Source organism: Procambarus clarkii, chromosome 40 (assembly GCF_040958095.1).
Source record: "Procambarus clarkii isolate CNS0578487 chromosome 40, FALCON_Pclarkii_2.0, whole genome shotgun sequence".
NCBI lineage: Eukaryota > Metazoa > Arthropoda > Malacostraca > Decapoda > Cambaridae > Procambarus > Procambarus clarkii.
Genome location: NC_091189.1, coordinates 38,862,122 through 38,874,131, shown reverse-complemented (window position 1 = coordinate 38,874,131; position 12,010 = coordinate 38,862,122). Strand labels below are relative to the sequence as shown.

The 12,010-nt window shown below is 41.5% G+C and overlaps 1 protein-coding gene across 3 annotated transcripts in view; it reads left to right on the top strand.

The window, feature by feature from the left end:
- Window positions 1–12,010, top strand: part of LOC123758036 (F-box/LRR-repeat protein 20) — a 446,116-nt gene that overhangs the window by 32,783 nt on the left and 401,323 nt on the right. Inside the window, exon 2 of one of the 3 annotated variants that reach the window (XM_045742212.2) lies at window positions 10,004–10,133. The exons of the other annotated variants lie outside the window; for them this stretch is intronic. Within the exon in view, the coding sequence (XP_045598168.1) occupies window positions 10,071–10,133 (63 nt within the window). The 5' untranslated portion in view covers window positions 10,004–10,070. The remainder of the gene's footprint in view (window positions 1–10,003; window positions 10,134–12,010) is intronic. 3 annotated transcript variants of the gene reach the window in all.

Below are 12,010 nucleotides of genomic sequence, written 5' to 3'. Positions count from 1 at the left end.
TCTTTCACTTAACGTTAATTGTTAAAGATCACACAGGATAGGTACCAGTTGCCACGTTGTCCTGTTTCTGACATTTCATTATTGAACATTCGTGTACCTTTATTTGCTAATTTCACCATGTTTCGTCTCCAAACTTTCCGTGCAAATCCAGCAGGTGAAATAGGGACTTTAAGTCGTGCCAAGAGGACTGAACTACAAACTCTTGCACATGAGTATCAACTAGAAGTTCCCTACCAAGCCAACAAAAATGACCTACACAACCTGTTGCTGGATTACTATTTAGAGCAAGGTAAGATAGACTCTGAAACTCATGAAACTTACTATATTGCAGAGAAAACTGACTTGGCTACGATGAAACTTAAACTAGAGCTGGCCAAGATTGAACGTGAGCAGCAAAGAGAAGCAGCTGCCATACGAAGGGAAGAGCACGAACGCGAAGCTGCTTTGAGGAGAGACGAACAAGAACGTGAAGCTGCCTTGAGGAGAGACGAACAAGAACGCGAAGCTGCCTTGAGGAGAGAAGAACACGAACGCGAGGTCGCATTACTCCGTGAACGTGAAAGAGTACAGCTTGAAACCAAACAACGCGAGTTGGAAATACAACGCGAACATGACAAGCAACAAGCGACTCTGGCTCTAGAGTGTCGTCAACGCGAAATCTCCTTGGAAACTTCACACTTCACCCAACGCCAGCAAGCTACTGCCAATCTTCCCGTCAGTTTTAATATATCACATGCAAGTAAGTTAATGCCATCCTTTGTAGAAGCAGAAGTTGATGTTTTTTTCACCACCTTTGAAACCCTTGCTAATCAACTCAGTTGGCCTGTCAACCAATGGGCCACACTTCTCAGAGTCCATCTTACAGGTAGAGCTGCAGTCACACTCAGTACTTTGGCGTCTGAGAATGACTACTACACTCTGAAACAAGCAGTGTTAGACGCCTACCTACTTTCCACCGAAAGTTATAGAAGGAAATTCCGTGACCACCTGAAGGCAAGTACCACTACCTTCCTCGAGTTTGCTAACACGAAACGGAGGTATTTCATGAAATGGCTGGAAGCAGCACATGTCTCTACTTTTACAGAACTCGTGAACCTGATGCTTGTTGAAGAATTCTTGAGACGTGTGCCGCCTCCTGTCCGCCTCTACTTAGCAGATAAAGAAGAAACCGACTACCTGAAGTGTGCTAAGTCGGCTGACACTTACAGCCTCATCCACCGGCTGACACCTGAACCATCCTCCAGTAAGAAGTCGTGGTACAGTTACGAGAAGGTGAGCCCCGATCAAGCTGGTTCACAACTGTACTGCAAGTATTGTAGACTCTATGGACATACCATAGACAAGTGTGGTAAGTCTCAATACAAGGGAACCACTGACCAACAACGACCCAAACCAACTCCTCCTAAGTCCGGTAAGCCTGTGATGAATGTTGGTGTTGATGTTAATGATCTTTCTCTTTTCAGTAACCACCTGTATACTGGAACTGTCTCTGCCAACGGTTCAAATCCGGAGGGACGTTTCAAATTGAAGATCTTGAGGGACACAGCGGCTCTACAATCGATCATCTTGAAGTCGGCTGTGCCCAACATAGTCTACACCGGGGAAACGGTCTTCATCACTGACCTCACTGCTACTACTCCATACCCTCTCGCCAGAGTCCACCTGGATTGTCCCTACGTGAACGGGGAAGTCCAAGTCGCCGTCAGGGAAAAGCCTTTTCCCATGCCTGGAGTGCAACTTCTCCTAGGCAACGACTTGGCAGAAGACCTGCAACCAACCAACCTGATCGTCATGGACAAACCCCAGGTGTGTAACTCTGTGCCAAGTAACCCTATTCTTGAGTATGTTCCAGCAGAGGTTCAAGAGAGTGAAGTTTCTCCTCCGGTTCTCGTGACCACCCGTGCACAAGCCGCACGTCCACAGCCAGCTGACTCTACTGCTACCGCTGTCCCTCAAGACCCTCAGAAACTACCCCCGCATCTGACCAAGTTGGAGTTCCGTAAGTTGCAGAGGGAAGATCTTACTTTAACACCATTGTTTTTCCAGGCTGAGACTCAACCCGACAGTATTCCTGGGTTCTTCCTAGAGAACGACTTGCTCTACCGCCGATATAGACCCAGTAAACTGAAGGAGGAGGACGATTGGGCCAACACCGAACAACTTGTGATTCCCACCAGCCTGCGGCCCACTATTCTACACCTGGCCCACGGAGCATTCTCCCACTACGGCTTCAACAAGACTTACCATGGGATTCGCCAAGACTACTACTGGCCAGGTATGGTAAACAACGTCAAACAGTACGTAAAACAGTGTCATACATGTCAGATGGCAGGCAAACCGAACGTCTCCATTCCCAGAGCACCACTGATTCCCATACAGGTGCCTGCGGAACCTTTCCACAGACTCATAATAGACTGTGTTGGTCCTTTACCTCGGACCAGTTCAGGTAACGCCTACATCCTAACCATCCTGTGTCCTACCACCAGATTTCCCATAGCAGTTCCAGTGAAGAACATCACGGCTGCTACGGTTATCAAACATCTACTGAAGATCTTCACTCAATACGGATTTCCCAGGGAGATTCAAAGTGACTGTGGCACCAACTTCACCAGTGATCTCTTCAAAAGGACACTGGAGGAGTTCAACATCAAACAGGTATTGTCCAGCCCCTATCATCCTGCTTCACAGGGTTCTCTTGAACGTAGTCATCAGACCATCAAAGCACTCTTGAAAAAGTTTTGTAGTGAAACCTCAAAGGATTGGGATAAGCAGATTGACCTAATAATGTGTATTTTCAGAAGTCTCCCCAATGAGTCCCTAGGAGTATCTCCTTATGAGATGCTCTACGGCCGTAAGTGCCGTACTCCCCTTAAGGCTTTCAAAGACTCTCTCAGAGATGCCACCTTCAGTGAGCATCAGAATGTGCCCCAGTTTCTTCAAAACCTTCAGCACATTCTAGAGAGAGTCCACCGCTTTGCCCATGATAATCTATTGAAAGCCCAGGTGAGAATGAAGACTCATTACGACCAGACCAGCAAAGTAAGAAAATTCAAGCCGGGAGACTTCGTCCTTGCTTATTTCCCTATCCCAGGTTCACCTTTACAAAACAGATTTTCAGGACCCTACTGCGTCAAAGAGTGCAGGAATAATAATAATTATGTGATAGAGACTCCTGATAGGCGGCGGAAGACCCAGCTGTGCCACGTCAACCTCCTGAAGCAATATAATGGTACTCCTCCCACTGTCTTGATTAACTATTCCACATTCACAGAACCCTACATCCACAGTGAGACCTTCCCAGCTTCTCCTCCCGAAAGCACTGACAAGGAGTCAGCGCTTTCTAATTCCGAAATCCTTAATGATCTTCCCAAATACTTTCAGGATAATCATAGTGCACCTCTCGTCAAGATCTTCAGAGAACATAAAGAGTTGTTCAGAGATGATCCCCAAGAGTGTAATGTTACCCAGCACGACATCCAACTGCTCCCCGACACCCGGCCGATTCGTCAACCCTTCTACCGAATCAGCCCGAGCAAGAAGGAAGTCATGCGTGCTGAGGTGCAGTACCTCTTGGATCATGGACTGGCTACACCTTGTGAGTCCCCCTGGGCCTCACCCTGTATCTTGGTGCCCAAACCCCAAGGTAAGGTGCGGTTGTGCACCGACTATCGTAAACTGAACTCTGTCACTGTCAAGGATGCTTACCCCTTGCCAAGGATAGATGACATCCTTGATGCCATTGGTAGTGCCCAGTACTTGTCCCAAGTGGACTTGCTTAAGGGGTACTATCAAGTGTGTCTAACGGAGCGCGCTAAAGAAATATCTGCCTTCATCACTCCTTTTGGACTTTTCAGATATGAACGCCTTCCTTTCGGACTATGTAATGCCCCGGCCACCTTTCAAAGAGCTGTCAACCGTGTCATCCAGGGCTTGGATAACACATACGCCTACCTGGACGATATCGTCGTAGCCTCCAACTCCTGGAGTGAACATCTGCTCCAGCTGCGACGTCTGTTCTCCAAGCTCCTGACAGCCGGCCTCACCATCAACCTGGGCAAGTCCACTTTCGCGAAAGGTAAAGTGCGTTATCTGGGTCATGTTATTGGGAGTGGCAGCATAGCTCCGTTAGACTCACACACTCAAGCCATCCTACAGTATCCACAGCCTACCACCAGGAAGCAGCTCCTGCGCTTCCTTGGTCTTGCCTCTTACTACCGTAGGTTTGTGAGGAATTTCAGTACAGTCGCCACACCTCTAATTCTATTAACCAGTCCCAAGCAACGGTATAATTGGACCATGCAGCAAACCGTTGCTTTCGAACAACTCAAATTCCTCCTCTGTTCTAACCCCATTCTCGCCTCTCCAGATATCACCAAGCCTTTCGTCCTTCATGTCGATGCCAGTGGTACCGGCGTTGGTGGTGTCCTGATGCAACTACGAGGCGAGGAGGTTCTACCTGTCAGCTACTACAGCTACAAACTGAAACCACACCAGAGGAACTACAGCACTATTGAAAAGGAGCTACTATCCATCGTCCTGAACCTCCAACACTTCGCTCCGTACCTACAAGGCGCCAGGTCTACCACCATCTTCTCAGACCACAACCCTCTCCGCTTCCTACATCAAGCCCAATTCACCAACCAGCGTCTTCTACGATGGGCTCTGTATTTACAAGACTTCAACCTGGAGATCCGCTATATCAAGGGTTCTGACAACACCATAGCCGATGCCCTCTCCAGAGTTTATGAAGTAGAAGCGACTCCATCCATTACTCCACCACATAACGACGTACTTCTTCCAGAACCGCAGGCTTCGGGGGAGAGTTGTGACGATAATCTCCTTCAAGAGATTGAGCCTGCTCTTCCCTCCAAAATTACGTCTTCACAATTATATAAAAAGACTATGGAAGAAATGTCCAACAACGCCAACAACACCAGCACCAGCAAGGCTTGCCAGGGTGAGCAGAAACGTATGCAACCAGCCACCTGTTCGAACTCCAACCACCAAACTACCCGTTGATCGCTACGGCTCCGCTGATTGGTCGCCGGTCTGGCTGCACCTGCACTCGCCCCCCAATACTACCCGATGTCTGGGGTCGCCCCAACATCAGTCTTCAGAATGTTCCGTGCTTTCGTAGCCAGCACTCCTCCCAGCTAGACGTTAGCGTGTACTGAGAGAGGTGGTGGCTTTAAGCCAATATTCCAGCACCTCCCACTTAACTTTTGTGTTGCACTTCTTATTATTTTGCCTTAACGTAACTTTCATTGTGTCATTTAAGTATTCTTATTATTTTGATTCATTGATTTTATTATACATATTTGTTTGTGCATTATTTTCATGTTTTGATTTATTTAACGTAATTAAAATTTCATTGTTAAAGTTTACTTGTGTTTTGTGTGTCTTCTCCTTACCTTACCACAGACGAAGTTCCAGTTTTTCTATTTTTTTTTATAACTATGTGACGAGGCCATACCCCTAGCATTAAACAGCCGAACACCAACGCGTTACCGTCACAATATATATATATATATATATATATATATATATATATATATATATATATATATATATGTCGTACCTAGTAGCCAGAACGCACTTCTCAGCCTACTATGCAAGGCCCGATTTGCCTAATAAGCCAAGTTTTCCTGAAATAATATATTTTCTCTAATTTTTTTCTTATGAAATGATAAAGCTACCCATTTCATTATGTATGAGGTCAATTTTTTGTTATTGGAGTTAAAATTAACGTAGATATATGACCGAACCTAACCAACCCTACCTAACCTAACCTATCTTTATAGGTTAGGTTAGGTTAGGTATCAGAAAAAGTTAGGTTAGGTAGGTTAGGTAGTTGAAAAAACATTATTTCATGAAAACTTGGCTTATTAGGCAAATCGGGCCTTGCATAGTAGGCTGAGAAGTGCATTCTGGCTACTAGGTACGACATATATATATACAGTATATGCGAACAAGCCAATACTTTTTTTTTTTTTTTTTTTTTTTTTTGAGATATATACAAGAGTTGTTACATTCTTGTACAGCCACTAGTACACGTAGCGTTTCGGGCAAATCCTTAATCCTATGGTCCCTGGAATACGATCCCCTGCCGCGAAGAATCGTTTTTTCATCCAAGTACACATTTTACTGTTGCGTTAAACAGAGGCTACAGTTAAGGAATTGCGCCCAGTAAATCCTCCCCGGCCAGGATACGAACCCATGACATAGCGCTCGCGGAACGCCAGGCGAGTGTCTTACCACTACACCACGGAGACTGCATAAAGTATTATGGAGAACCAATACTCCATACTATGGAGTATTGGTTCGAGTCACTTCTGGGGTGTGAGTTTTCAGTCGCATATAGTCCTGGGGACCATTCAGGCTTGTTTGCATTTGTGTTCCTCACGTGTGCCCCAAAGAATGAGGTGATTTGCTAAAATGCTATGCCCAAGATTACCATCCGAGTGCCGGTGGGAAAGTGGTTCAAATAGCTTCGGCTATCACTTCCTTTTGTCCGGTCGTGATGGTCAAGCGGATTAAGGCGTCCTGTAGATACCAGTTGCGTTGCTCCTGGGAATATGGGTTCGAGTCACTTCTGGGGTGTGAGTTTTCAGTCATATATATATATATATATATATATATATATATATATATATATATATATATATATATATATATATATATATATATATATATATAAATCACAATTTCAAATTAGGTATAAAAATATTAAAATGTCACCAATTGTTATTTTATTCATTATGGTCTCAGAATAGCATATAACGTTCATGTTCCTTGTTGAAAAATATTGTTTGAGAGTATAGTTTGCTGTAAAACATTTTTTCAATGTGGCCATCCAAATATGTGCAAAATTTAGACACAAAAAATTTATAACTCGAAACATTATGGCTTTATGACTAAACGACAATATGGACACCTTAGAACTAAGAACTTTGCACATAATATGTAAAAATGGTTAGAATTGGTCAGAAACTGAATTTTGTATGTCGCTTCTAAGTTGAGATTCCTTTTTTAGAAATAATTGAAGTTGAAATCATCAACAATGAATATGGTATTTCTGATTAATTAATTTTCTTGTAATTAGCCAAGTAATTAATATGCCTTGTAATATAATATCTTGTAATATATGCCAAGCAATAAACATTGCTTGGCATTCGTACTTGAATATGTGAAAGTTGTAGGTCAATATGTGTTGAAATGAAGTCAAGAAAAAATAACCCCCCAAAAAACAAAATATAGGAATAGGTTAAGGATAACAAACATATATATATTGCAGTAACTTTATTGCCCATATATAAGTAATAAGACCTTCATCTGGTCCTCATTCATCAATACAACCTAAAGAGACAAAAAGAATAGAGTTTGAGATCTGTCAATAAATCTGCTCAAAAAAAAAGTCACAACTTCTCTCACCTGTGGCGGATTAACATGTTGACCAATTTCGTTCCAACTACATATGCTTAGTGCTAGATATGCATTCTACAAGATGTAGAAGTTACTACAAAATCCGCATAGAAACACAGAAGAAGAAAAAAAAAGGGGTCAGCTTTTTTTACAAAGTGACATAAGAAATATTGCCATTGTGCAATGTATTTATATGATATATAATAAAATACAGCATAATAACATACTCATTATTATGCGTGAAATCTGGCCCTCCAGGTGGCACCAGCGGTATATCCACTTTGTGGACCCTCCTTGCTATTACTATTCTTCTTTGTGCATCAGACATGTGCTTGAATCTCTTTATCCATGATTTTCAGTAAATAGGAGGCATTATCGTTATTATCAGTACCAGTTGCCGCCCATCTTGCACGCATTTATTTTTAACAAATTTGTAAAAAATTCATTTCTTAACATATTGGGATGAAAATTTCATGACGCTGATGCCAAATAACGAGAGATTTGTTTAAATTTTTTCCACTATGTTTCATATTTGGAAAAATACTCCTCAGTCACCAGGCCCCTTAATACCCCCTCATACACCCTTCACTATTTCCTCCCTTCCTGCCCACACATGCTCTGCCTCCATCCCTCCCTCCTTGTCCACACATGGCCATCCCCTGTCACGTAAAACATGACTCCTGTGATCCCCTTGGATGTTTCACTGAATGTTTATCACTTGTTTCTCTTTATTCTTTATTTACAAGAATGTGTGTGTTGAATAACTTGATAAATCACATAAGTCACATAACACATGATAATGTTTCAATTGATGATTGATTTATCTGGTATGCTTCATTACAACCATATAGAGTAGTGAAAATGATATGAACATAATATGCAGTGGTGTTGGGCATTGGACGATGACATAGGGCCTAATTGGCACCATGTGGCTGAGAGTATATGAGTGAAACAATGGCATAAGTCACCAATATTCCACCCAAAGATGATGGCAGGCTCCTAGTACACGTAATACATGATTGTGATTCAACTGATGATTGGTTAACCTGATATACCTCATTACAATTATATAGAGTTGTGTAAACCATATGAACATCATTGGCATACATATCATGTAATTATGATGTAATTTTATACAGGGACGATGACCACATTCTCCTATTAACATTCATGATGATAACAACATTCACATACTAATGCAACCATGAAAGACTTGAAGATCTTGAAGAAAGTTAAGATTTTTTATCATCAAAGATTTTAACTAGAAATCATGGAATTAAACTGAGAGAGAAAATCCACAGGAGTCATGATGAGGATTTGAACCTATGCGCTGGGTATTCCCAGATGCACGCTCTAGATGACTATGCCATGACATGGTCAAAAGAATTGCAACCTGAGGTACACAGCACTCTTGAGGATTCCTCGAGGACAGAGCCAGAGTGCATGAAGGAATTGTGTGAAACCCTGGTTTGGCTTCATTAGGAGCCTCGGGAATCCTCGAGGGTGCAGTAGTATCCCTGGTAGCAATTCGTTTGACCATGTCGTGGCGTAGTCGTCTATCGCGTGCATCTGGGAACAACCAGTGCATAGGTTCAAATCCTCATCATGGCTCCTGTGGATTTTCTCATTGATATATCACGATAACATGATTTCTCTGTGTATTTAATTAAGTGATGTAAGAAGTCAAACGGACCTACTTTATGTAAGATTTTTTTTAGTGATAGGGTTGTGGGGAGTGGAATGATGTATGAGTGCATATAGCAAGTGTGAATACGGCAAACATGCGTTAAAGGGTGGCCTGAATGCCCACTCCCAGTCAATAACAGCTTGAGTAGATGAATGTGCTGTATATAATTGAGAAGGTCTACACAAAATTCTTGTTTTGGATCATTAGATCTTCTGTTATCTGTGAACCCTATGTGATCCTCCTCCTCCACACTTGCTCTTCTCCCTACTCCCTATCTCCCTGGGCTTTATCATTCTCATGATAAATACCTACAATATTTGTATTTTTCTGCCTGCTTCAATTCTTTTTTCTCTTCCACCTCCATTTGCTCCTCTTCTACTATCTATTGTTCTTCTTCTACCTCCTCCTTCCATCACCACCTCTTCCGCCTTCCATTCCTCCCCCACTTTCTCCAATTCTTCTTCCACTTCCTCTTAGACTTCTTGCTGCTGCTTCTGTTACTTGTCCTCTCCCTCTTTCTATGTCATCAGCACCATCCTCCCTCTGCTTCCTCCTCCTCCTTTTTTCTTCTTCCTCATAATCATTATTATTATTACTCAATCATCTAATCATCATTTGTTTTAATTCTCTCTTCTCTTTGCACACTCATCGTAATTTGTAATGAATCGTTTATGCACTGATTATTTGTAATGTTAACATTTGTACATTGAAATGAGTGATATTTGAACAGATTGAAACCTTTTTTTATGACAATCACACACACACACACACACACACACACACACACACATGTTTATATGCACATATACACACACAAGGATATACACATTCCTGTGCACATGTACGTGAATAACCTACCTGAAAAGATCGAATCCTTGATGTCAATGTTTGCAGATGATGTGAAACTACTGAGAAGAATAGAAATTGAAGAGGAATAGAAATTGAAGAACTGCACGAGGACATGGACAAGCTGCAGGAGTGGTCCAACAAGTGGCTACTCGAGTTCAACCCTAACAAGTGCAAGGTAATGAGGATTGGAGCTGGAGAAAGGAGGGTGGTGGTATTGAATCAACTGAGAGGGAAATACATACACACAGGATACCTTCAGCACTATGCAAGGTTGACAAATGTAACAACAGCCTTCAGGCATCAAAAAAATATACCCACACTTTCTCCACCACATAAGAAAGCTCAAGAATGTCCAAAGAGTTGCCACTAGGCTAGTCTTTGAGATGAAAGACCTGAACTATGAGGACAGGCTGAAAGAAAATCTCACATCTCTGGAGATATGAAGATGCAGATGGGACATGGTCACGACACACAAGATCCAAGGTGAACAAAAGACAGGCTGTTTAAATGGGTGGGACCCACACAGGGGACACAGATGGAAACTGAATACCTGATTGAATCAAAATATTACTGTACAAGAAAGTTCTTTCAGCATAAGGAAAATGAACAAAATTATACTAGAAAAGCAGGTAGTGGAATCCAATTCCATGCTTGGATTCTAATGTAAATAAAATTAAAAACTTTCTGGGTTAGGCAACCATGGAACTCCTTGATTAATGGTTAATTTAGGAAGCAGAGCCAGTACTGTATATTGGAACTCATTCTCATTAACACACTTAGGCAAGTTGAGATACTGTACATGAAAATATTAATATGCACAATGTACATTGACCGGGTAGGTAGAGGTACTGTAGTATATTTGAAATATGATGGACCACGACAGTGCGAACAAATAGAAAGCGAGTGATGAAATAAGAGATATACAGTAAAAGGAAATTTCTTCAATGTGAAGGTAGTGAGTGGAGCATCCTGAAAGAGAAAGTAGTATTTGAATTGTCACACCAATTGATTTATTTATCTTTACTTACCTCTCAGCCAGTTTCTAGTCATATTGGGTGTGGCTTGGCTTCCATGGAGCTCTTTTCCATGGCATTCGAAGGTTCTCTCTCCATTTTCTCTTGAGTTTTCAAATGCTCTGTATTTTAACCATAGAACAGCTTTTGCTCTGATGACTTTATCAGATATGTTATTCTTTAGGTTTATTAATTCCTTGGAGAAGTATATCCTGTAGTCAGATCTTCATTGTACCCTGTAACTTGGCAAGTGTCATGATAAACATCTTGAAGTGTCTTTGGTTTAGCTTATCAGTCTTGTTCAATATCTTAACTTTATACAAGGTCGTTTTTTTTTTGCTGTCTTGTTTGAAGAGTTGTCGGTGTTCTCTTGCTTAGAAGAGCTATTAACATGAGGATCTCCAAAGAATTTGTAAAGTGAATGATTGTTTACTTCCAGAGAAACATTTCCGTGATTCAAAGAGCTTTGTTAACCTTTTTTTTTTTGTGAATGCTTCTACTTTGCTGTTCTTACATCAGGAACTATCATGTTAAGGCTCTTTTCATTTTCCATTGATAGCCATATTTTGCGACTGTTTATTATTATTTCTTTATTTTTTAACAAACCTGTAAATATAGTGATGTTTGAGATACTGTATGTACTGTGTAAATGTTGTAGATGTAGATTTAAAACACAATGAATTCTTCTACTCAAAATGCTATTCTACTCAAACTGTACTCCATTTAGGGTAATTTTGTTTACCCATGTTTCATCCATTATTTTGTCCTTGTAATTTGCTGATAATTACTTAAGTGTAGTTACAGTACGAGAACTACGATTGTGGTGGTCCGCCTTCCTAGCACTTGTTGTCATATAATGTTTTGAAATTAATGATGCTTTTGGCCTCCACCACCTTCTCAACTAATTTGTTCCATCTGTCTACCACTCTGCAAAAGTGAATTTTCTTATATTTCTTCAGCAGCTTTGTATAGTTTAAATCTATGACCTCTTGTTCTTGTTCTAGGTAAATACCTAATTGATGGGATTCTGGGAGTTCTA